At 37.7% G+C, this 23,676-nt stretch overlaps 1 protein-coding gene across 1 annotated transcript; it reads right to left on the bottom strand.

Annotated features, from left to right (window-relative positions):
• Positions 1-1,240: 1,240 nt before the first annotated feature.
• Positions 1,241-17,708, bottom strand: LOC134639269 (glutathione hydrolase 5 proenzyme-like). The gene is made up of 12 exons (XM_063490390.1): positions 17,335-17,708; positions 8,877-9,004; positions 8,707-8,803; positions 7,069-7,242; positions 6,831-6,991; positions 6,456-6,602; positions 6,198-6,328; positions 5,331-5,515; positions 5,133-5,224; positions 1,751-1,857; positions 1,466-1,576; positions 1,241-1,379 (listed from the first exon to the last, which is right to left on the bottom strand). Exons 1-12 carry the CDS (start codon positions 17,706-17,708, stop codon positions 1,242-1,244), a joined length of 1,845 nt encoding a protein of 614 aa, XP_063346460.1. The 3' UTR covers position 1,241.
• Between the last annotated feature and the right edge of the window lie 5,968 nt (positions 17,709-23,676).

Here is a 23,676-nt window from a genome sequence, read left to right on the forward strand (position 1 = left end):
AAAATGTGAATTGTTTACTGGTGGAATGGAACATGAAATCTGTAGCTCTTTTTCCAACAATCTTTTATATAACCAAAGATTTCTGCAGTCAGTCTCTTCCTGCTGGCCTGATGCAGGTTGAAGAAACATCGTCATAGGCTTCACATTTCAACCTGAAAGCTGGGTCCTTGTTTTTTTATATTCTATGATTTATGATGAACAAATATTTAAAAGGTCATATGTATTGATTGTATAAAATTGAGGCAGATATATCAATCCCTAACATTTTTCAAAAACATTCTAGTGTTTACAGTGCTGTCTTTGCACTATTTTTGCATTAAATTTGGGATTTAAATAATCCGATCATCGCATTATGTTTTCAATATTACAAACTTTTTTTAGACACATGAGCAGTGACGTGAATAACGGCGTTAAGTACTTTTATCAGTAACTAGTAATCTAATTACTATTTCTGTCTTTACAACGCAGTTACCCTTACTAACAAGAAAATACGGTGTGGACGCGTTACTATTTTTCAACACTCAGACGGTTGAAGCTGTCCTCAGGGCGAAACAATCGCACAAGTGCTGCTGATTTGCTGAGGAAAAATAGCCATGATAAACCAATCACAGGACCAATTTAAGATGATATAGCAACAACCCAAGACAACCCTGAGTCTTCACTTTTATGTTAAAAGTGTGTTGAAAGGCCATGTAAAACCAGAGTCATGATAAAAAATATATGTAATGTTTTTTCCTGAATACTATCGTTGTTTATGTTTACTGCAAGAAGAAACAGTAAAAACTTAGTAAATGCTCAAAAGCACTCTCCGCTTGTGAGCAAAAATGGAAAAAAAAAACAAAAAACAAAACCACCCTTTCCTATTGGTGTTCTGTAAATAGTTTGAAATAGTTATCAGGTCTTTAAGTTTGACGTCATTAACCGTTTCTGGGTCCCAAAGTCAAAGGAACACTGTGGCATCATTGAGCATTACAAACTGTCTAAATTCTTTCATCTTTAATAAAATGATCAGTGTGGCTGCTCGACCAGGTGTAACAATTAAGTTTAACATGCAGGCATCCATGAAAACAGAATTTATGAAATTTAACAGAGTTAGAAGTTAGCAGGCAGTTAGCTCGCTAGTTTCCACTTAAACATAATATACCATGTCCTGACTGAGAGATTTCTGAAAAAATTAAAGCATACAGCTCTATCATAACCTTAAGACCATGCTCTATGACTAACATCACTGATTCCTGGTCTCAGTAACCAGCTGCTTTGCCTTTTTTCCTTTCATCAGACCATGCAGAGATACAGCTGTCAGCCTTTTCCACAGCGTTAACTGTGTTGTAGAATTTTGATACTTTATGTCCCTTAGCTTCAAGACCATCAACTACATCCTGCAGGGCAAAGAGGAGAGAGACTCAGATGGAACAAGAGAAATAGAAGTTATTAATGTATCATTTAAATAAACTGAATATATTACCTTTTCAAGCTTGGATTCAAGTTTTACTTCACTTTTAGAGTCTACAAGAACAACCAGAGTATCAATTGCCTCCTTAAGACTCTTTCCAAACCAAAGGTGGTTCATGAGCGCCTTGACAAGAAAAAAAAAAAATGAGATGAGAAAGTGATGATTACAGGATAAATTAGGATGAAGAATCTTGTTACTATGATGCAAGCTTTAACAGCAAAGACGGGCATCAGCCTGCATGAATTTATTTTATTTAATATGTAATGGCACTTTTGTGTGTTTACCATGCATACGTACCGAGGCCACAGCCGGTGGAATCATTTCAGAACCAGACCCTCCAATCACCAGCGTCTTCGACTGAGACTTCAGCACAGATGGGGCCATATTGGAGGGAGGCCGCTCCCCTGAGAAATACAACAAAGACCTTGAATAGCAGGACAAAACTACAGTCTAAAATGTCTCCATGAATCTCTGTGAATGATGAGAAGTTCAAGCCAAAGCTATTCTGTTATACCTGTATGGGCTCAAAATGTGGTCATAAATATTTTGTACATGTAAATCAGGATTTGTATGTGTAAAAAGAATTTGTGTGTGTGTAAAAAAGATTTGTATGTGTAAAAAAGATTTGTGTGTGCGTAAAAAGAAATTGTATTTGTAAAAAGGATTTGTGTGTGCGTAAAAAAGATTTGTGTGTGGACTTAGCCAAAAAAAAAACCTGCAAGTTACACGTACGAATTTTGACCCTATTTTTCTTCCTTTCATCTGATTGGTCAATGTCATGTCAATCACAAATGTAATAATCCAATCAGAGAACAGATGGGTTTGGCTGTCGGAGGGGCACTTTTTTGAACTGCAGGTCCTTGAAGGGTAATACAGTTTGAAGCTGGAGGATCTCTATATAAATATCCGATAGCAGCTAGGTCCGCTAACTTTCAGCAGCTGTTGAAAGGATAAATTGTGGTATGTCAGTGGTTAGAAATACCATCATTATTTTAGGATTAGTTTAACACAAAGTCAGGGCTGACCTGGGACCATTGCTGTGAGTCACAGTGCGCAGCATAAAAGTCCTTTCACATCAGACGCAGGATGTGCTGCTAATGCTAACTGCTAACTAAAAGCAAAGGATCCAGAATTTGTTGCGCTGGCTGCTGGGCTCTGTGGGTTTTTGCAGCAGCTCTACCTGTACTAGATGCACCTGCTCCTTGTCGTTTCTATCTCTGACTTTATGTCCTCTACAAGAGTTTCGGTTTTTTTTTGCTAGTTCTTCAAATGTTCAATAAAAACATGTATGCTAATTCATAATGAAGAAAGCTTTGTAGTGAAGACTGTCAATTCCAAAACACTGCCCGCCCCCCGCGGTCCGTAGCGCTGTTGAAAAGGCTGTGGAAGTGCCTGTATTAAGCACGTAGACCTGTGACACAAAAATCACCAAACTCAGACGACCACAGACTGTTTTCCTTCGTGGTGATGAAGGAAAACGCTGGGTTGGCATGTAAAAGGGCATTTATTCCCTTCAAAGACCTGCAGTTAAAAAAAAGCGCCCCTCCGACAGCCAAACCCATCTGTTCTCTGATTGGATTATTACATTTGTGATTGACATGACATTGACCAATCAGATGAAAGGAAGAAAAATAGGGTCAAAATTCGTACGTGTAACTTGCAGGGGTTTTTTGGCAAAGTCCACACACAAATCTTTTTTACACATACAAATCTTTTTTACGCACACACAAATCTTTTTTACGCACACACAAATCTTTTTTACGCACACACAAATCTTTTTACACATACAAATCCTGATTTACAAGTACAAAATATTTATGACCACATTTTGAGCCCATATACATGTATGCAAAAAAAATGCACTGCACCCAAAATATTCCATAGTTCAGCAATACTGATCAATCTAATAAACATGAACCTACACCATCCTCCCTATTCTGATATTTTAAAAAGTACTTAGGTTCTTTAATATTTCTGCTAACTAATAGGGTTGCCAATTCTCAGCAAAAAAAAAAAAAAAAAAAAAAAAAAAAAAATAGGGAACCACCCCGCACCCTCCACCTGATGATGCTTAATCGACTTTAATTTAATGCACAGGAATCAATTATATTTCTACAATAATTAAATAGATTCAACATCTTTCTTCAACAGAATTGCAGACTGCACAGATGGTACCTTTCCAAAGGAAAAAGTACTGTAGGCACTACTATTACTAGGGTATATATTAGACTTAATATTTACTATACACAATAATGGATTTCTATACATTTTGCATCAGATGAAAAATTTGGTTGTAAGATTCAGATAATTTTTCTTTAAACTAGACATGAGAATAAGAAAGAAAATATTTCTTTGTGCCCCCCTTTCCCTGTTAATGCCCTACCTGGCCCTCTGGCAAAACTTTGCTAGACCCGCCCCTGCACAGTTACCAGCTGTCAGCTACGTAGGAAAGGATCCTGGTGTAGAAAGTAATATTAAATACATTCTAACAACAGCTTCTCAAGTTTAAACCAGCTGCTGCTGATTATTATTTCCTCTTTCTGGCGTAAAGTGGGCGATAGACAAACAAGAGAGACGGCCTGCAGCAGAAAAGCCAATGAGCTGATCATTGATCAGTTTCATGATTGAAGTATCAAAAGGAGAGGGAGAGAATGAGAGGCAGTCGCTCCATATATCAGTTGTTAAGCTTAACGTGGGAATGCTTTACAAACATTCAGATGTGAACTTATACACTTGCTTTACTTCTCTGGGATAGCTTTCTGTGAGATGAAATGCTGGTTTGAAAGCACGTAGCGAGGCTTCAAATGCCGACAGGTGTCGCACGCTACAGCCGCTCTATCACGTGACGCATACTGCTCTGATGTTCTATAAGGTCATGAGCTGGGTTACGCTACGTCGCAAGTTTTGTGAGGTGCTTTTTTGATATTTAATGGATCGGATTATATTTTTTATTTCTCTCCGATATCCGATCCAGTAATTTAGGTCAATAATACGCAATATCAGATCGGTCCATCTCTAAGGTTAACCCACTTCAGTGGAGACAAAGCCCAACACTAAGATGAGCCCCTTATGAGCAAGTACTTGGTGACAGTGGGAAGGAAAATCTCACTTTTAACAGCAAGCACCAGGCTCAGAGAGGGGCAGTCATCTGCTGTGACCAGCTGAAGAGTGAGGTGAGGAAGACAGGATAGATTTAGAGAGCTTATGTAATTTGTGTTTATGGAAGTTCACTCAGAGCTTAACTGTGCCTGTTCTTAAACATTCAGCAGGCTATGGCATTAAATTGAAAATGCCATTTTAATTCAAATTTACCTGATGTGCTTCAATTTGGCAGTTTTTTTGACCATTTTCATGATAAACAAAACATGATGCGCCACAATGAACTATGAAATGACATTTTCTCCTCTAATTTCCACAATGGTGTTTTTTTTGGTACTATTAGATTAATAATTCATGGTGTGCAGGTGTTGTTATATTTTCTTTCAAATTTCTTATATTGTGACATGCTAATACGTACAAACATGCATATTTACCAAGTATATGTTATATTAACCATGCTTAACACATTAGTTTAGACGATTAATTAAAATTGCAAATTAGCACTATACAAATCAGAAATGAGGTCCAGAATATTTGTTAATAAATATTAAATTTAGAAGGAATCCTGCTGATCCCTTACCATGAAAGATGTTATCAGCTCGACCACAGAAGTCATTTAGGTGGTTGTTAAGGATGATTCCAGTGCTTGAAGAGAGGACATTGGACCCAAATCTGTAAAGAATAAACATTAAATGAACTAGGTCTAAACCCTGTGACACTGTGTTGTGGAAAAGTCAGCTGGTTTCTAACAGTGAAACAGAATGATGCAGGTACTGACTCATCGTTGATGCTGCTGGTGACAGACACAGCAGATCCATCTTCAGCCAGCACAGATAAATGTGTGGTACCGATGCTGTCCAGATAAGAGTTTTTGCCGTAATACTGGGGATCATGAGTCTTATCGCTGCTGATCAAACTCCGTATGCGGTTGGCAAAGCTATCCTCTGTCAAATTCTTTGCCGTCTGTGTGAAATACAGAGCATCGGAAAACACCACATTACACAAAATTGATAAATACTAAAAATAATCATAATATTAATAACAATACATACTAAATACATACTAAAATAATACTAATTCAGGTTTATCTGCTTTTAAAACTTTTATTTATACTTATACGTTTTATAAGTTACATCACTGCTCAGAATTGTGCTGAAATGAAAATGCAGAGTTACTGGGAAAAGCTGAGACACAAAGAATTTTTTAGAGTACTCTATGCAGTAAAATAATAAGTACATCCTCAGTGCTTCTATAAGAACCTAAAGGGTAAGTAGCAGCCACGTAGTGATATGCAATTGCCCTTGATAAACTGATCATTAACACAAAAGTCACAATCTCACCGCAGCAAATTAACCCAAAGTCCGACTGTGCAATGCTCAGAGATATTACAAACAAACAAAAAAAGAAACAAACAAAAAAACAAAACAAAACAAAAAAAAACAGACCACAACTCATTATCAATGTGCATAAACCGACTGTGGTGGGATGTGGTTTGTGGATGAGCTGCAGGCGGTGGTGAAGCAGTGGGTTCAGGCAGAGCAGAGGCTGATGTGGTATTGCTCCGTTTACCCGTTTAGTCACTTAAATAGAATCATACTATATGCAACAAAGCAGGTGCAAATCTGTAAGATTTTGAGATACTTACTTTGTCTGAGCTGAAGTTTGGATCTCGGGTATGATTCTTTAATCCATTGGCAAATTTTAAAGCTTCAATATAACGGTGATAAAACAAAATCTTTTCATCAGTCGTCTTAGGTTCTGAATTCATTCTGTATCCTGAAAATATAAATAATTGTTATTTCTTTTATTTAAAACATCATTTCTTAGTGTATCACATTTGTAAAGATTGATAAGGATCATTTTCTTATATGAATCAAACTCTACATGCTAGAAGCAACAAAACCTTTCATGATGTTGAGGATGAGGCTGAGGATGGCTCCTCCTGAAGGGGGTGGAGGGAAGTACATCCGGTACTCTCCCAAAGAAATATTCCACGCATCAGTCACTTTAGCGCCATACGATGCCAAGTCCTCCAGTGTGAGTTTTCCTCCTGAGCAAAAACAGTGAATCAAATGATTCTGCTGAGCAAAAATGAACACAACACATCTCATAATCAAGAGTTTGAAAGGATCCAGACAGATCACAGTGTAGCCTGTGAAGGATCATGATAGATTTTTATAGAACCAATTAATTTTCTAATTTGTAATTAGATCATTGTGCTTGGCAAACATAGAAAATGGTCAGAAAAGAGAGCGGGATCAAACCTGTCTGATAATACCTGCATCCTGTATGTCACGGATTAAATTCTTTGCTATTGTTCCGTTGTAAAACACATCTGGTCCCTCGTTTGCGATCGTCTCCAAAGTGTCAGCCAGTTTCTCAAATTTCACAGTATCACCGGTCTTAAGCAGGTTCCCATTTTTATCTAAATATAACTCCCTAAAAGACAAAGACAGTGAAAAATTCATTGTTTGCTCTTCGTATTTATGAAATCACATTGTGGGTGTATTTCATACCGTAGTGACGTGTTGCCAATGCGTGGGATGTGTTGGCCTTGGTAGTAAGGAATGGGGAATCCTTCTCGGGCTAATTTGATGGTCGGCTGAAAGAGGTCGGCCCACGGCAACTTCCCATAAAGCCGGTGTGCCGCTTCATAACCTCGAATTTCCCCAGGAACCCCAATCCATCTGCTATCTGGTTAGACAGATAATGGATAGTCAGTGCTGGAAAGTCACACATACATTTGCTCGTGTTTTGAGTAAACTGTAAGGTCCTGACCTTTAATGATCTGAGATAACATTTCTTATAATTTGGTGCTTTGTAAATAACTAACATATAAACTAACTAACATACATATAAATAACATTTTGCATCCTACACTTACTTTTAGTTTATTTCACTATATTTACATATTTACACTATTTCTGGCTTAAAGAACCATTTAACATATCTTATACTTACTTTTCTGCCTGTGTGCAGGAGTGTAGCACAGAACTCTTGGCCCCATAAATAAATTGTGTCTGGAGCCCCCTTTCTTTTCTTGATCTATCTTTCTCACACATATTCCAACTTCTGTTTTCTTTATTATTATTTTTTATATCTGCCACAAGTGAACTGCTATAATAAATACTCCCAGTTCTTATTGTTGTCCATCCCATACTCAAATGCTGTATAAAGACGCTTCTTAACAGAGACTATGCTCATTCTATATATGGATCCACAGCTTTGCTTCAAAGTCAACACACTATAGACGATCAGGAAGTAATACAGGAAGGTCATTTGTACTCTGCTGACAGCAACATAAGAGATGTGCATCCACAGCAGCCTGTGTGTCTGGCCCTACTTCAACATCTCACAAGATTTCCAGCTTTACCTCCACAGACAGATAATCTGTCACAGAATGAGTGGAGATTAGCCAAAGATGTAGAAACAATGACTGATAAAGATGGACTTGTGAGGAAATTTAAGATGGGACAGCATTCTGGCAAGCATAAATAGGAAACTCAAGCAGACTTGAGTTTCCTATTTATGAAAGCTTTAATGTTAGCTTATAACCAGCTGTTGTTGTTTAGCTGGTTTGCTGTTGACTGCCTGGAGTTGGAAGCGCTGATTGTCCAGTCTGCTTAAAATAATTAAATAATATCCTGAGTTTGTCTTGCAGACTAAAGTGCTGAATTAAAAAAAATACCTCTACAGATAACTGACTACACCTTTAACATTTTTGTGTTTACATCTTGTGCATGATTTGGAGGAAGACCTGTTAAGACCCGTTTGGAAAAAGACCTGTTAAGACCAGTTGGGAGAAACACCTGACTACTTCAATCTCTCTGGCTGTCTCTGAAACTAATTAGCATGTGTTTCATGGTGTTTATGCTAGATTACTCTGACAGATGTCATATATGAAACCGACTCATTGTCTTTAATAACTGCCGACAGCCAAACCCTCCGTAGTGGTTTGCTTTATCTCTTTTTTCCTTTTCTTTTTTATATCTCTGTTTTGCTTTCTTGAGGAAAGAGGAATGACTCACAGTGTGCATTAGCAGTGACCTGTACCAAATAAATTAGCTGTCATAAAGGTGAGTCCAAGAGCAGATTAGACTAAACCCTTATAAATATTAGCATTATGGCAGAAAAACAGCCTACCTTGCGGCCACTTCATGCTCCACTCTGTGGTTTTAGGACACGACTTAAGCAGGTTAGAGTTCACGTTGCTGGGGACAGTCTCTCTGGAGTTGATGATTTTCACTTTACCTTTGAAAATATGACATATTATTATGTTATTCCCCAGGGGGCTGAGCTAAGAGGAGGGAGGGTGTCTTGTTACCAGATCTGTCCATCACAGTGAATATGACCCCGCCTCCGATCCCTGCGCACTGTGGGTTGATGATGGAGGTGCACAGCAGCGCAGCAATGGCAGCATCTACTGCAGAGCCGCCTTTCTGAAGAATGTCCCTGAAACAGTTTATTGTTATCACTTTAGTGTTATTGATATCATGTGTGCACAATTACTTTAATTTTAATCTTTATTAAAATTATAATGTCCCACAATTAAATTGCCATGACTGAATAACACGACGATGTGTTGTCTTTGTTGTTGCATGTGCTAGGGATGCAAGTTCATTGAATTTTTATCTCAATCACGTCCCACAATTAAATTAACCTAATCACTAAGACACTGCAATTAGCTAGAAATGAAGGTGGCATGGCTCTCCAATGCTCCAATGTCTTGAAAATTATTATAAGGCTGCACAGCTTAGAGTCCTGATAGCATGGTGTGATCCGACATGTGATGCCAGGTGGAAAAAAATAGATCAGGATAAAGTTCATGTCCCTCTCCCAGCTATTCACGGGGATAAACCATTATTGCATTCACTTTTAAACAAAGTATCCAACTGCATAAAAGTACCACTGAGCATCTAGCTCCAGGAACTTAGAGACAAAATGTTTGAAAGTGATGCAAGAATACTACGCTGGCCAGCATATGACACAGAATTCACCCCCGCAAAAACTGATAGTAGGTTTAAATATTGGTGCAACTTTGGTATTACCGCATACTGGAAAATATCATCTCAATAAGGTTTCGATACCTTTCAACAAATGTCAGACAGTTACAACCTGGAGAGGGGTGACTTCTTTAGATATCTCCAATTAAGACATCATTTTAATACAGATATTGTGTATTAAGATAAAATTAAAAGTAATGTAAAATTAAACATCATGGCTCTCGTCACTAAGTATTTAAGTCAATACCTTATATAATATCAAAATATGCAATTGAAATTTTATTTTTACATATTTTTTAAGAGATTAAAATCGCATCCAGAGTTTTTGTCAACACCATCAGATTTTTTTAAAAGTACAAAAAAAACAGGAATTATTGTGGGGTGCTTACACTCTGAGGATCCCTTTACCACTTCCTGTTTGATACACATGCCATGAGGTCACTGCTGTGATAAAAAAAAAATTTATTTCATTTATTGCATACCTTTCTGATAAAACTCTGTGTCACAACCATAGTGCGTCAACACCAAAGTCGATGTAATCCAAGATTTAATTATTTTTTTTGTAAAAAGAGCTTAATTTAGGTAGATTGTAGAAGCCATAAGCAACTGATGAAAAACAAGATGTCTTCTGTCAGAAAAACGTGTTATGAGAGAAAGTAGGGTATTTTGTAACACCATCAAATGTCAACACCATCAGGATTTTTGTCTGACGGTGTTGACAAATGCCACAAAAGTGTGCTATTCACCATTTATATTAAGTTATTTTTTACTAATATTTCAGATATATTACTTCCTGTGTATTTTACTGATATTTCTGCTTTACAGATGTGTCAAATATTATCAAATTTGCCTTATCTTGAATCTCATTGTTTATGTATACATTATTAATCCTGTAGGAAAATGCTTAGTCCTCTGCATTTAACCCATTCACTCAGTGATGCAGTGGGCAGCTACAAATCCAGGATAGCCGCTGTTCGTTGGATTTGAATGCTCAACCTTCCGATCATGTGGCATCTACTGAGCTAGCTGTGCCCCAAGAGCTGGTCTTTAAGTGATGATGTATGAATCCTGCTTCCGGGCCTAAACTACTCTGTGTTTATTAAGCCTGTTGTGCTGTTAAAATGTTTTATTGCTTTTTATCTTGTTCTATTACATCTAAACAAGCCCCTAAAAACAGTCAGTGATCACTGTCAGCCTAACCATCGGGAACCTTCACGTTAACTTTTATCAAGTGGGAAAAAGTTAGCATTCATCCTCCAGCTTCACTGTGTTTATATTATGCTAACATAGCTGTGTCGCTAGCGATCATGTAGCACATCACTATATACCAGCTAGCCCAACTTCAGTAACCTGACAATAGTCACTGCTGTTTAGTTTTCTGTCTTCATTTATGTTGAAAGTGGTAGCAGAGCTGGTATATCATGTTCAGGTGGAAACAAGCAATCTACTACTGGGGTGCCTACTGGGGTCAGCGGGGGAGCTGGCCCCAGGGAGGGGTCACTTGCCCCTCCCTTCCTTCCCTCCCCATCTCCAGCTGCCTCCCTCTTCCCGCTCCACCACAATCACCCACACATGCAGGGCCTTGGGGTAGGGGTGTGTCACCAGGGTGCAGAGGAGGCATCCCCCCCCCTCTGTCCCCTTCTGGCTGCCTGTGCCTCAATTTTATCCCACAACTTAGACATTCACATTACTCACACTCTCATTACACATACATATAGGATGTTGGGGGTGGGCACGCTACACGGAATCCAAATTACCATCAGGGTGCACACCTCACCCCTGGCGTCGTTGCCCACCTCTCAATTTTAAATACACGTAGACATTGAGGGCTATCAGGAGGGGCTATGCGCTTACCTGCTCCTCTGGCAGGTAGCTCCATGCCCTCCCGGGTTTTAAATGCACCTTAGAATACACATACATCAACACTACATATGAGCGGGTGGAGGGAGGTTTGGAGTCTTCTCACACCCCCGTTCTCTGCGGCCTGCTGGAGCGGGGGGGCTAGGAGGAGGAGTTGGCCGTCTGACTGGGGTCTGGAATGTGGGGCCTCCCTGCTGCTGCGGAGTCGGGGCGGTCTGCTTCTCTCCACCGCAGGGAAAAGGGTAACACCACCTGTGTCTGGGTGCAGTTTCCCCCTCTAGGGGCAAGGGTACCTAGACCCAGTTCTTAGAGTACGCTTGGGGAGTGTGATTGTGTGTACAGCGTCTCTTTATGTCTGTCTCCACGTTGGTTGAGTGTGGAGTAATTGCATTTGAGAGCATGAGGGTGGGAATGGATGTCTGTATCTGTGTGTGCCTGTATGTCTGTGTCTATATGTCAGGTTGGGTATCAGACGCCACCTCTCTGGGGACATCTCAGGTCCTCCAAGGTTTGGAGGCCTATCTCCCCCCACTACTTCCCCTGCCAGTGGCAGACGCCCTCAGACATCGGTGCGTTGGTGGTTCTTTGTGTCCGGGGGTGGGCGCCCAGGTACACACCGGCTCACTCCTTGGCGGCTGCTTATCGGGGCCTGGAGCCTGGGGCTCGCTCGGGCCACTTCGGAGGTGGGGTGCCCTCTGCCTCTCGGCCCGGGGCTCGGTCACTCAGGCACGGCTGGCTGCCGGCGGAGCTCACGGGCACGTCACTGCAACCCCCCCTGGCTTCTGCTCCGCGGCTGCTGAGTGACCCCTCATCTGGGACTCTCCTCAGCTCTTTCTGGGATAGTGGCGCGGCTGCCCCTCTGTTGGTCTTCCTTGGTCTCTTGTGTTCTGGGGGCCTCTGGATGTCTGGAGCCTTGATCTCCTCCACACCTGCTTCATGCCCTGGAGGACGGGGCAGTGGCCCCCCACACCCTCTAGCGGATCATTACATGAAGGAACCTTTTAAAAAATCAAGCGCGTCCATGCTCACAGGTGTACACACGGGTGATCACACACACAAACTACACCCTTTTTGGCTCCTACCTCAAAGCACACTGTGCGCTGTCGATCTTACGTGCTGCACAATAATGTTTAACATTTAGTATTTACTGCCATATTCCCATATATCATTGTGATGTTGTTTATTCTGTTACTCTTGTTTTCTTCTGCTTGTTTTCTTTTTTCTCTCTAAACAGGTGATCCAGGTGGTCAATATGTATTTTTTGTCTGCTTATTCTGTTGGTTTTTGTTTTTTGCCCTTTTTCCCAGTCCCTCTTCCCAGCTGTTTTTCTTTCCCTCCTTCCTTCTCCCCTTTCTTTCCCCCAGTAAAGTCTGTCCCGCATACAACAAGTGAAAATAAAATAAACAATTAAAGGTGAATCAAATAGACCATTACGGCAAGGCTGGGATGGTCCATTTGGTAAAGTAAATCCGTTGGGCATCTTTCTTCGCCTTTAGACAATAATTCTAATGGCAAAAGATCCAAACGGGACAGGCACAAAAAAAAAAAAAAAAAAAAAAAAAGGAAACAAGCAATCTAACTTCTAACTCTGTTAAATTTCATATATTCTGTTTTCATAGATGCCTGGATGTTACACCTGGTAGAGCAGCCACACTGATCATTTTATTAGAGATGAAAGAATTTTGACAGTTTGTAACTCTCAGTGATGCCGCAGAGTTCCTTTGACTTTGGGATCTGCAGCGGAGTTTGGACCTGGAAACAGCTAACGACATCAGACTTAAAGACTGGATAGCATCTCTATTGCTTAATGCATAATTGTGTTGTGAATATTCATCCTTAATCTGTAAAAAAGCATCAGGTTCAGAAAAACTATAGTAATTACAAAATACATTTCAGGCTAGAATAGCAAAGGGGGAACCTGTCAGTAGAGGAACGAAAGAGAAGGAACAGGTAGTATCAAAAAAGAAGGAGAGAGAAAATTAACAGCCAGCCCGAGTTGAAGAAAGAGTTTCTCAAAGGAAAGGGAAAGATGGAGAAATAGAGTGAAAAAGAGAAAAATAAACAACATCAGTGATCTGAAAGAAAGAGAAAAAAGGCAGAAGAGAAGGTTTTGGAAACAAGCACAGAGAGACAAAAGGAGAGAAAGTACAGCAGGGTCTAAACACACAACCATAGAGTACTTTAGGAATCAAGGAGTAGTAGGCAACTACTTGCTGGTGAACTATTAAGATATAGAACTTGACATGTGCAAAAACAAAATTGTTATGATGTGTCTTCTGATATTACAAAGGTTGTTAAGGTTTAATGGTCATTTTGAAAGAAATAATATCTTGTTTTCTACTAGTGTGTCACCACCGTCAGATTTGTGTCACCACCGTCAGCACCTTGTCAACTCCATAATATGGAGTTTTTGTTTATTTTTCTCTTTTGGAGAACCATATATTTTCCTCCCTCATGATCTTCCAATAAAAATACGTAATTTTCTCAATAAATGTGTAATTTGCATTCTGCTTAATATGATTGTTTCTTATAGACATTAAATACCAGCTTCTGAAAATATGTATGACTGTAACTCTAATAATAAAAAGCCAAAACAATCTTACTTTTAAATGTGGTATAATTACTTTGAAAACATATGTGCATAAACAATAGAATGGAGAAGCTGCTAATAGTCAAAATGGCTGAAACAACTTAATTTAAAATATATATTTTTGCATTTCTTTGTGTCTGACGGTGTTGACAAAAACCTTGCACTTCTCCAGCAAAAACATAAATTATTAAAAAATGTTACACCTGGGAGATTGTACCAAAACATGATGAGACAGCCAAAACTTTGCGTAACAATTATATATAAATATGTTTTTGAAAAATCAAAAAATATATTTTAGAAAATTAAAACCTGTTTTGTCCCTAATCTCAGGAATCACTGGGATATACTTCAGTAGGCCACTTCCATATTTTTGGACAATGTCCTAAAATCGCCCCCTACTGGACAGAAGTGGTCTAAAGAACCAAGCAGATAACTGGGTTACATCTTGAGGGGAGTGTCAGTGTCTTTTACTTAGGCAACATTCCAATTGGACTGAAGAAACAAGACAGATACCTGCTACAGGTATTTCATGGTAATTCACGTTATGGAGCGACTAACACTTGAGCGACTAACCTTCTCCTTGAGACTGTCCTCAGAAAAATGTGAGCAATACTGGAAGAAATGGAAATGTTTTCTTACTGAGAAATTACTCTATAGTCTTATGGTATTCCTTTATATTACCTCTGGTAATAATATGTATCCAAGTTGTACATAATTTTCAACTTGTAACCTTTTTATATCAAACTTATACCTATGGCCTAATCCCCCTTCTTTATTTTTGTTTGGTTGGTCCTCCTTTTATTGTCTTATGTTCAAATGTTATTGTCAATAAAAATGGAAAAAAAAAACGCTCAATAAACAAAAAGTTTTTTTTTTAATTAACGTGATCATTTCCAGACAAACAGGAGGGTCTTAAAATGTATAAATCCACTTTTTGGGTATCTGTGAGGAGCCTAGCATCAGGATTGTGGACAAGCTTGAGACAGGGCAGAGAGGACTAACTGAGACCGCTGTAAGGTCAGTTGCAATCATCCAAGTGGGAGGAAATGAGAGCATGAATCCCAATTTAACCATCTTTCACAGAAAGAAAAGTCCTCATTTCAGTATTTAACCACTAAGTTAAATATGTCAAATATCACACCAAGATTGTTTGCATAGGGTTTGATGCTGAACAGATGAAGCTGACCACAGAGCTCTCTGATGGAACTAAGCACTTTGAGTGCTCAGTTTCAGTAGAAAAACAATTTAAACAACAGTTTAAAAGTGAAAGGATTTAATCCTGTGTTAGGTTTTGGTAATTGCACTGAACCTGCACTGACTTAGGTGAATAAGGAGGACCAACTTTATTTTGATCCAAAGACTTATACATTAGTGAGAAAGTTAAAATTTGTATACAAAAAAAAAATGCAGAAAAGACAGTAGCATTGTGTTTGCAAATAAAAAAAAGTGGAAGTAAATTATTATATACTGTTTCAAACAAATAAACTGAGAAAAATATTAAAAGCAGTAGCAAAAAGAGCTTAAATAAGACTGAAGACTACAAGGTTTAAATTAACTGAATTGAACCCTACATGAGAAAAAGCTGAGTAATTAAAAAAAGAAATGACAGAATCAGAAAAATGGTGAATGTAAGCTGATATTCTTTAGGGGACTGGGCAGACTTGATACTAGAATTGTGACTTAAACAAGTTGATACCAAGGGTTATGCTAGTTAGCTGATATGCATTTACATGTAAATGTTTTCGTAATATGGTAAATGGCTTTTCTACTAGCAAAGGACTTTATACAACTTGTTCATTCACCCAGGTTTTCAGTGCTACCTAACTAACATCCAAACACATTCACACTCCGATGAACGCATCGGAGAGCAACCTGGGGTTAGTATCTTGCCCAAGGATATTTGGCATGCAGACTGGAGCAGACTGGGATCGAACCAACAACCGGTTAAGAGGTGACCCGCTCTACTACCTAAGCTACAGCCACCCCATATGCCAGTAATCATTCGAATAAGATACACTTTTGATTCCAGTGTTTAACTGACTGAATGGTATGCATTGTTCTTCACAATCTGCAGCAAAAAAATTTTAAACATTTGTTTTCATGTTGGCTTGAAATAAAATATCAGTGTTGGTACTGCAGCTTACTGCAACATAAGTATGCGTTTAAATTAGGAGAGGCAAAGTGTGATATCCACATGTTGGACCAGCATGTCTATTACACGCTTTACCCTGATACTGTACTGATATTATTCCCTATATGCCTCTATGTTGTCAGTACAGACGATGTCAGTAACAATAGTGATTTTTCAGTTGGGAACAAAACAGGTCTTAGATCCGGATCTTTGAAGTTAATGATGGGATCTGATTACACCCCCCCCCACACACACACACACACACACGAGTAAACAACAGCGGATACAAAGAAAACCGGCTGGAAAGGTTGAAAAATTAAACAGTCAAACTGTTACCTTGATGCTTTTTTAAAATTTTTGCTTAGCATATTTTAAGGTATATTTTGTTGTGTAACTGTCCATCGTTTGACTGTAAATAGTTTAAATTTTATAAATATTATACATGCAATCAGAGATGGGTATTTGTTTTTGTACTTTAAAATGTATTTTTGTTACTTGTTGAAAAAAATAAGCCATGAACCCATAAACCATTTGATATACTAATTTCTTTTACACATGATTTTACTTTATTTTTGTTAATAAGTTATTTTCAGAAAAAGAAAATTTGACGACCCTTTGGGAGCCAAAGAGGACTCTTTTCAGTGAGCTGAGCCATAAGAACCAGCTCTCTTAAAAGAGTTTGAATTCCCATTACTAAAGAAACATAGTTTTAAATAGTTCTAAATAGCATTATTAGCATTATAACCTTCAGATCAATCTATTGACCTCGAAGAAGAGGTCAGAGGTCAAATGTGGCATGATATTTTTAATCTCTATACCGTACTTTCTGTTGACAATACACACACATCTGTAAGAATCATAGTTTCTACGTTAAAGCTTTTCCTCCGTTTTTGACCAATAAATCATTTAGTACGGAAAGAAGATTTTTCATTGATCTGTATTATACAGAATCACGTGGAATTTTGCCTTTTATATAATGGCATATTGGTTTCGTAAAGAAGTAGAAATTTAGTTAGGAGTAGTCATTTTGTAAATAGATGAGGGGGGGGAGGAACATAACCGCACACTTCCAAGATGAGACGCGGGTTACGCAGTTCTCAAAGATGTTTTAGCGCTAAAGTTTGCATTTGGAACAGTGCGTAATATTATGTGTAATGTGAAAAACAAAAATGTGTCAGAAGTTTAAAATGTTACTCACCGTCCAATCTGTGAACATTTCTCGGAGTCTGCGGCCACAGCAGCTTTTGAGAAAGGGCAATTAGCACTGGGGTCCTTGACACACTCACTTTTACCCTTCCAATACCCATTAAAACCAGCTAGTAGACCAACTACTAGAGCACCTACAATTAGACCTGCAATTAGAACTGCAATTGCTACTAATACGCGGAGAACTTTGGGCGGGCAAATAGAAGTCGTTTTTCCGCTCTCAACATCCTCGTCCTTAACGTCCTCGTTGGGGGGACACATAGGAGTCGTATTTGCCCCCCCAACGTCCTCGTCCTCAATGTCCTCGTTGAGGGGGCAAATGGGAGACGTATTTGCCCCCTCCACGTGCTCGGTTGATTCAGGCATCGCTGCTTTCTTCTCTGCGTAAACGTCGGTAATTCACTTCCTCTGACAGTTAACCGCCTGTTGATTTCCCAGAGGTATTGCGCACATATATCCGCTGTGTCTGTGTGGGTACTGACAGGCACAACGTAGCGGAGAAGTGTGTTTGTGGTAAGCAGAGGTAGCTGCTACGACGTTTGATTGATTGATTGATTGATTGATTGATTGATTGATTGAATCTTTATTTTGAACATGTTGAAAAAGTACAACAACATAGAATTAAAAAGAGACAAACAAACAAAGCAAAACAAAAGGAAAACGAGCAACCACAACTACAAATAACTTTCATGTTCAAAAAGGAGCAGGAAGAAGCATAAGCTTCTTTAATCCCACCCCTTTTCCAGTATCTAGTAATCAATAGACTACAGAAATACCTCCTTGCAATTATATTATATGTTACGTGTGTTTGTATTTTTTTATTTTTATATATATATATATTTTCTCTCTCTCTCTATCCATACATACATATATACACATACACACATATACACATTTTCAATAACCCCAGTAACACCTCAAAGGATACACAACGTACAGATATATATATATATATACCCATACCAACATACCCGTGCACCCGCACACACATGAAAATATTGGACAAGGACACCCTATCAAATCTCTACCTCCCCCTGCAAAAACCATATCCTTAAACCGCTTTTTAAACTGAGCCATGCTCGGACATTGCTTCATATCTTTACTTAGTCTGTTCCACAGCTTCACTCCACACACAGAAATGCAAAAACTTGTTAATGTTGTACGGATACAAGGATGTTTTAAATTTAATTCCCCTCTCAAATTGTATCCCCGTTCTCTTTTAGAAAACAGTTTGAATGTGTTTTACTTCACTCAAAAATGAAACGCTTCTTGAAATTTTGTTATGTATATGATTTATATGAGACTTCCAGTTTAATTTATCATCTAAAATCACACCAAGAAACTTATGTTCAAGTACTCTTTCAATTTCCACACCATCTATATGAATCTGCACTTGTGCATTTCTAAGGGAATTCCCAAATAAGACTATTTTAGTTTTACTTAGATTTAGAGATAGTTTGTTCTGTTAAACCATTTTTTAATTTTGCACATTTCTGAAGTAATTCTATCCAGCAGCTCCTTTAGATTCCCCCCAGAACAAAAAATATTTGTGGCGTCTGCAAATAATACTAATTTTAATATATCAGATGCCTTACGAATATCATTTATATAAATAATAAATCATTTTTGACCCAGTACAGAGTCTTGTGGAACAGCACAAGCAATGTCCAAGCATGATGAGGAATGGACACCCAGCTTCACAAATTGTTTCCTGTCACTTAAATAATTTTTGACCCAGTGCAGTACAACCCCCCTTATCCCATACCGTTCCAGTTTATTAATTAATATGTCATGATTGATTGTGTCGAATGCTTTCTTGAGATGCAGAAATAGTCCAGCTGCATACTGTTTCTGATCTATAGCATTTGTAATCTCCTCAATTGATTCGATTAATGCCAGAGATGTTGATCTTTTTGATCTGAATCCATATTGACTGTCAGAAAGTAATTTATATTTATCTAAGATTTGTCTAATCATTTATTAAACAGGTTTTCTAGGATTTTGGATAATTGTGGAAGTAAAGAAACAGGCCTGTAATTTGTGAAGTGGTGTCTGTCCCTAGTTTTATACAGCGGCACAACTTTAGCTATTTTCATTTTGTTTGGAACTTTTCCAGTCTGAAATGATAAGTTGCAAATATATGTTAGAGGTCCTACAATTCCTTCTATGACCTTCTTGACAATTTTCATGTAAATATCATTACAATCAGTAGATGTTTTATATTTACACATGCGTACAGTGTCAATTATTTCTTTTTCCTCCACTGCTGTGAGGAACATTGAGTTAGGGTTCCTATCAATCAGGCATTCACTACAGTCTACTGATGGCATTGACTCAGGAATTTGTTCTGCCAGATTTGGTCCAATATTTACAAAATAATGATTAAAGCTGTTGACCACGTCAGCAGTGTTTCCCATAATATTGCCATTGTCAATAAAATATTGAGGATAACTTTGTTGTCCAGAATTATTTTTAATGATACTGTTTAAAACATCCCATATTCCCTTCATATTATGTTTATTGTTGATCAATGTTTTACTATAATACTCCTTTCTACATACACGTATAATATTGGTCAACTTATTTTTGTATTTTTTATATTTATTTTCAGCATCTTTTGTTCTTTGTTTTAGGAATTCCCTATAGAGTGTATTTTTCTTTTTACATGCATTTTGTAAACCCTTAGTGATCCATGCTCTATCTGAATATTTGTGCTTTCTGTTGTATTTTATTGTTGGACAGTTTTTATTGTACAATTCCATGAATATTCTTAAAAATATGCCATATGCAATATCAATATCAGTTTCTTTGTACACATTGTCCCAGTCCTGATTTAATAGATCATTCTTGAGTGCATTCATAGTTTCTTCTGTCCTTACACGTCTATATCTTAGTTGTTCTTCATGCTGATTTTTCTTATAATTAGTGTCATAAACTGCAAAAACTGGTAGGTGATCACTGATGTCATTAATTAATAATCCGCTCACAATGTTGTTTTCCATATTGTTAGTGAAACTATTGTCGAGTAAGGTGGCACAATGTGGTGTAATTCTGCTAGGCCTGGTTATTTTAGGATGTAAACTCAAACTGTACATAGAGTTTAGAAATTCGTCAGTCATTTTATGCTTTTTCGGATTCAACAGGTCGATATTAAAATCACCACAGATAAACATAACTTTTTGATTTGTTTTAGAGAATATTTCTTCTATGAAGTCATTAAATACTTGAACACTAGAGCCAGGTGTTCTATATATACAGCTAATTATTACATGTTCTCTTTTTCCTTATAAATTTCAATTGTTATACATTCTAATAAATTATCAATCGCAGTTGTCATACTTTCCACCACCTTGTAATTTAGGTTTTTATCCACATACACAGCTACTCCCCCTCCACTTTTCTTCCTTCTATTTACTAAATTCACATCACTTCCCTCCAGTCCAAAGTCCAGTCCTTTCTCAGCATTGATCCATGTTTCAGAAATGGCAATAATTCCAAATGGTTTTGTCAACTCATTTAGATATTCCTTTATATTGTTGAAGTTGACGTACAGACTTCTGCTATTAAAATGGATTATTGATCATTTGTTTTCCGTGTTTCCATGTTGTTGGGTGTGTTTAAACTGTTCATCAGTGAAGTAGCAGCAGTTATTGCTGATGTTATAGAAGACATTATTTTCCGGGTCTATGTCCTTTTCTAAGTCTAGAACATTATGGTCTGTGTATCGAAATGTTCTCAGTTCCAGATTATCATAAACAGAATTCTAATGAGTTATATTGATATTGTTGCCGGATGCAGATGAAGTTCTTTTAGACTGTGCCATTTGTTGTGTTGTGTGTCACGTCACATGTGTATTCATACCGCCAGTGTAAGTTGAACCTCAGTATTTTTCCAGCTCCTCCATATTTCTGATGACCAACACTTTGGCTTGTTCCGGTGTTCCATTGAGTTTAATGAATACTTTACAGTTGGTGGTCCATGTATTTTGAATTTTTTCCTGTTTCTTCAAGTAGCGTGCTTTTCCTGGCATTTCTTTTTATCAGATGTTTATTCATGAAGACATCGGATCCTTTCAGTTTCTTTCCTTGTTTTAACAGTGCTGTTTTGTGTTTTCTGATAGCAAATCTCACAATGATGGCTGGTTTGTCACTGTCATTTTTCAGGGTAGAGCTGCAGAAGCCAGAGAGGGGTCCCATAGCGCTGATGATTTGTGCTCATCTCTGCAAGACACTGGGTGGACCTTTCTTACCTCAGCTTTTTCCTCCGTGTGCTTGATCCCACCAGGCATAGCGTGCACGTCGTTGTCCCACTGCAAAAAGATTAACATCGACGGCTCTTATCGCTGCTTTATCAGCTTCCTACTGTTCACTGTGCGATGTTCATGAGCCACGTGCTGGTCTTCCTCACCCGAACCATAAACACTTTGCATCAAGATTGTGACTTTTAGTCTCTGATCAGTGATGTTGAACTAATATCAAGTGCAGCTGAATGTTCGGGTACCTGTCAAGACTGCTCAAAAATGAATTATTTATAGTGGTCTAAAACTGAAATAAAAACTAAAGTGTGAAAAATGCAGCTAACTGAAATTTAAAACTAAACTTTAGGGAAAATAAAAACTTAAACAATATTTTGTGTTTAAATTGAAACCTATGTGAACTGTCTTTAGCTTACATGTATTTTGTTAGCTTCAGAGTTGGACAAATTTGCCATCATGAAGAAACTTTGAAAGCATTTGTTGAAACTGAGATGTCTGAGTCAACTGCATTCAAGTGTATTTTAAAATCTTTGTTTTCTTTCAAAATATATTATATCTATATGTGTTGTATAAATAAATCAATAAGTTAAAATATATGATGCATATTTTTTGCAAATATACACACGTATCTGATAATAGGACAACTGGTTTGCTCAAATTCTACTTAAAGTGTGGATAGCATCAGGGACGTGTGATAATCTAAGAAGAAAAACATTTGAGCTAAATAACTGTTTATCAACATCATATTTCAGCAGATCTCGAATAAGCAGGACTTTACAACTTTTCTTACAAGTTTGTTCAAGTAGTTTTCACAACGCTAAATTATCCATGACAAGTGAAAATCCAGATTACAGCGCTGTCATGCAAAGAATAAGCCTTATGTAAACATGATCCAGAAATACTTGCATCTTCTCTGTGTCACAGATCATTTCAAATGGACTGAGGCAAAATGGAAAACTGTTCTGTGGTCAAGCTAATTAAAATTTGAAATTTCAACGTGCATTTTCAGTTAAAATTTTATGTATTGCCAGTTACTGTAGAAAAGTGGCATCATTGATTGATTGATTGATTGATTGATTGATTGATTGATTGACTGACTGATAATACTTTATTCATCCCGAAGGAAATTGTTTTAAAGGCTGCCAGACGACTATCATGAGCACCCTACCCGACCATACACAGAATACACGAACATAACATTTGGAAGACAGGTTAGAGAGGTACGAAAAAACAATGGAAATACACAATACATGAGGAAAGAGGAGGACAAGAGGAGGAGAAAAAAAAAACACCACAGCACAGAAAGCACATAAGTCTTCACATCTTACAACGTAAGATCACATGACTTCATATTTATATCTCGGATACTAAAAGTTATGTTATAAAAAATATTGTATCAAACCTAATTAAACCTGATTAAATTAGTACACACACAACAAATCAGATATTAAAACTGAAAAGTTTTGTTCTCTAAAAACAATATAAGGTCACTGAATCTGAAGTTTGATGTCTCACAGATGATGTCACACATCCTTGTGACCAGTTTGGATGGTGTTGCCATTTAAGATAATGTTATGAATATATGTCTACAGTGTGTAAGCTTTGCTTATAGTGACATGGCTGTAACAGTGATATCTGCCCTGGTGTTTTGGATTCAGCCTAATTAACTGTGATTATGTGTTTCACATATACTACATATGTGTTAACCTGAGCATTATGACTGTAACCATCGTGTTACTTGTTTTTAAAATTGTTTTTGTTTGTTTGTTTGTTTGTTTAAACCCAGAAATCAAAATATAGACAGGCCCTAAGCGTACTTTACTTTATGATCCTTTTGGAATGTTGTGGGGCTAAAATTAGCAAAATAAACATGTATTCAGTAAGACTTGAAAATATGAGCGGAAACTATAAACTAATTAGGAAAGTGTTTACTGGGAGAATGGAACAATAATCAGCATCTTGTTTAATGACCTTTAAGTAGTATACACACTATTGGCTACAATTTTGTGATTTTGTGGCTGCGGGAGTATCTATAACCTTAAAGCCAGGCTATTAAACTAACATCCCTGGCTTTTGGCC

This window comes from Pelmatolapia mariae, linkage group LG12 (genome assembly GCF_036321145.2).
Source record: "Pelmatolapia mariae isolate MD_Pm_ZW linkage group LG12, Pm_UMD_F_2, whole genome shotgun sequence".
Taxonomy (NCBI): Eukaryota; Metazoa; Chordata; class Actinopteri; order Cichliformes; family Cichlidae; genus Pelmatolapia; species Pelmatolapia mariae.

What these genes read in the sequence shown, in the direction of transcription:
- LOC134639269 (XM_063490390.1), bottom strand. Translation starts at nt 17,708, where the DNA reads ATGCCTGAATCAACCGAGCACGTGGAGGGGGCAAATACGTCTCCCATT. An exon ending in ATTGGCAACACGTCACTACG is followed by an intron (nt 6,992 to 7,068) that starts GTATGAAATACA and finishes TTTGTCTTTTAG; the next exon opens with GGAGTTATATTTAGATAAAA. An exon ending in ACCAGCAGCATCAACGATGA is followed by an intron (nt 5,225 to 5,330) that starts GTCAGTACCTGC and finishes TATTCTTTACAG; the next exon opens with ATTTGGGTCCAATGTCCTCT.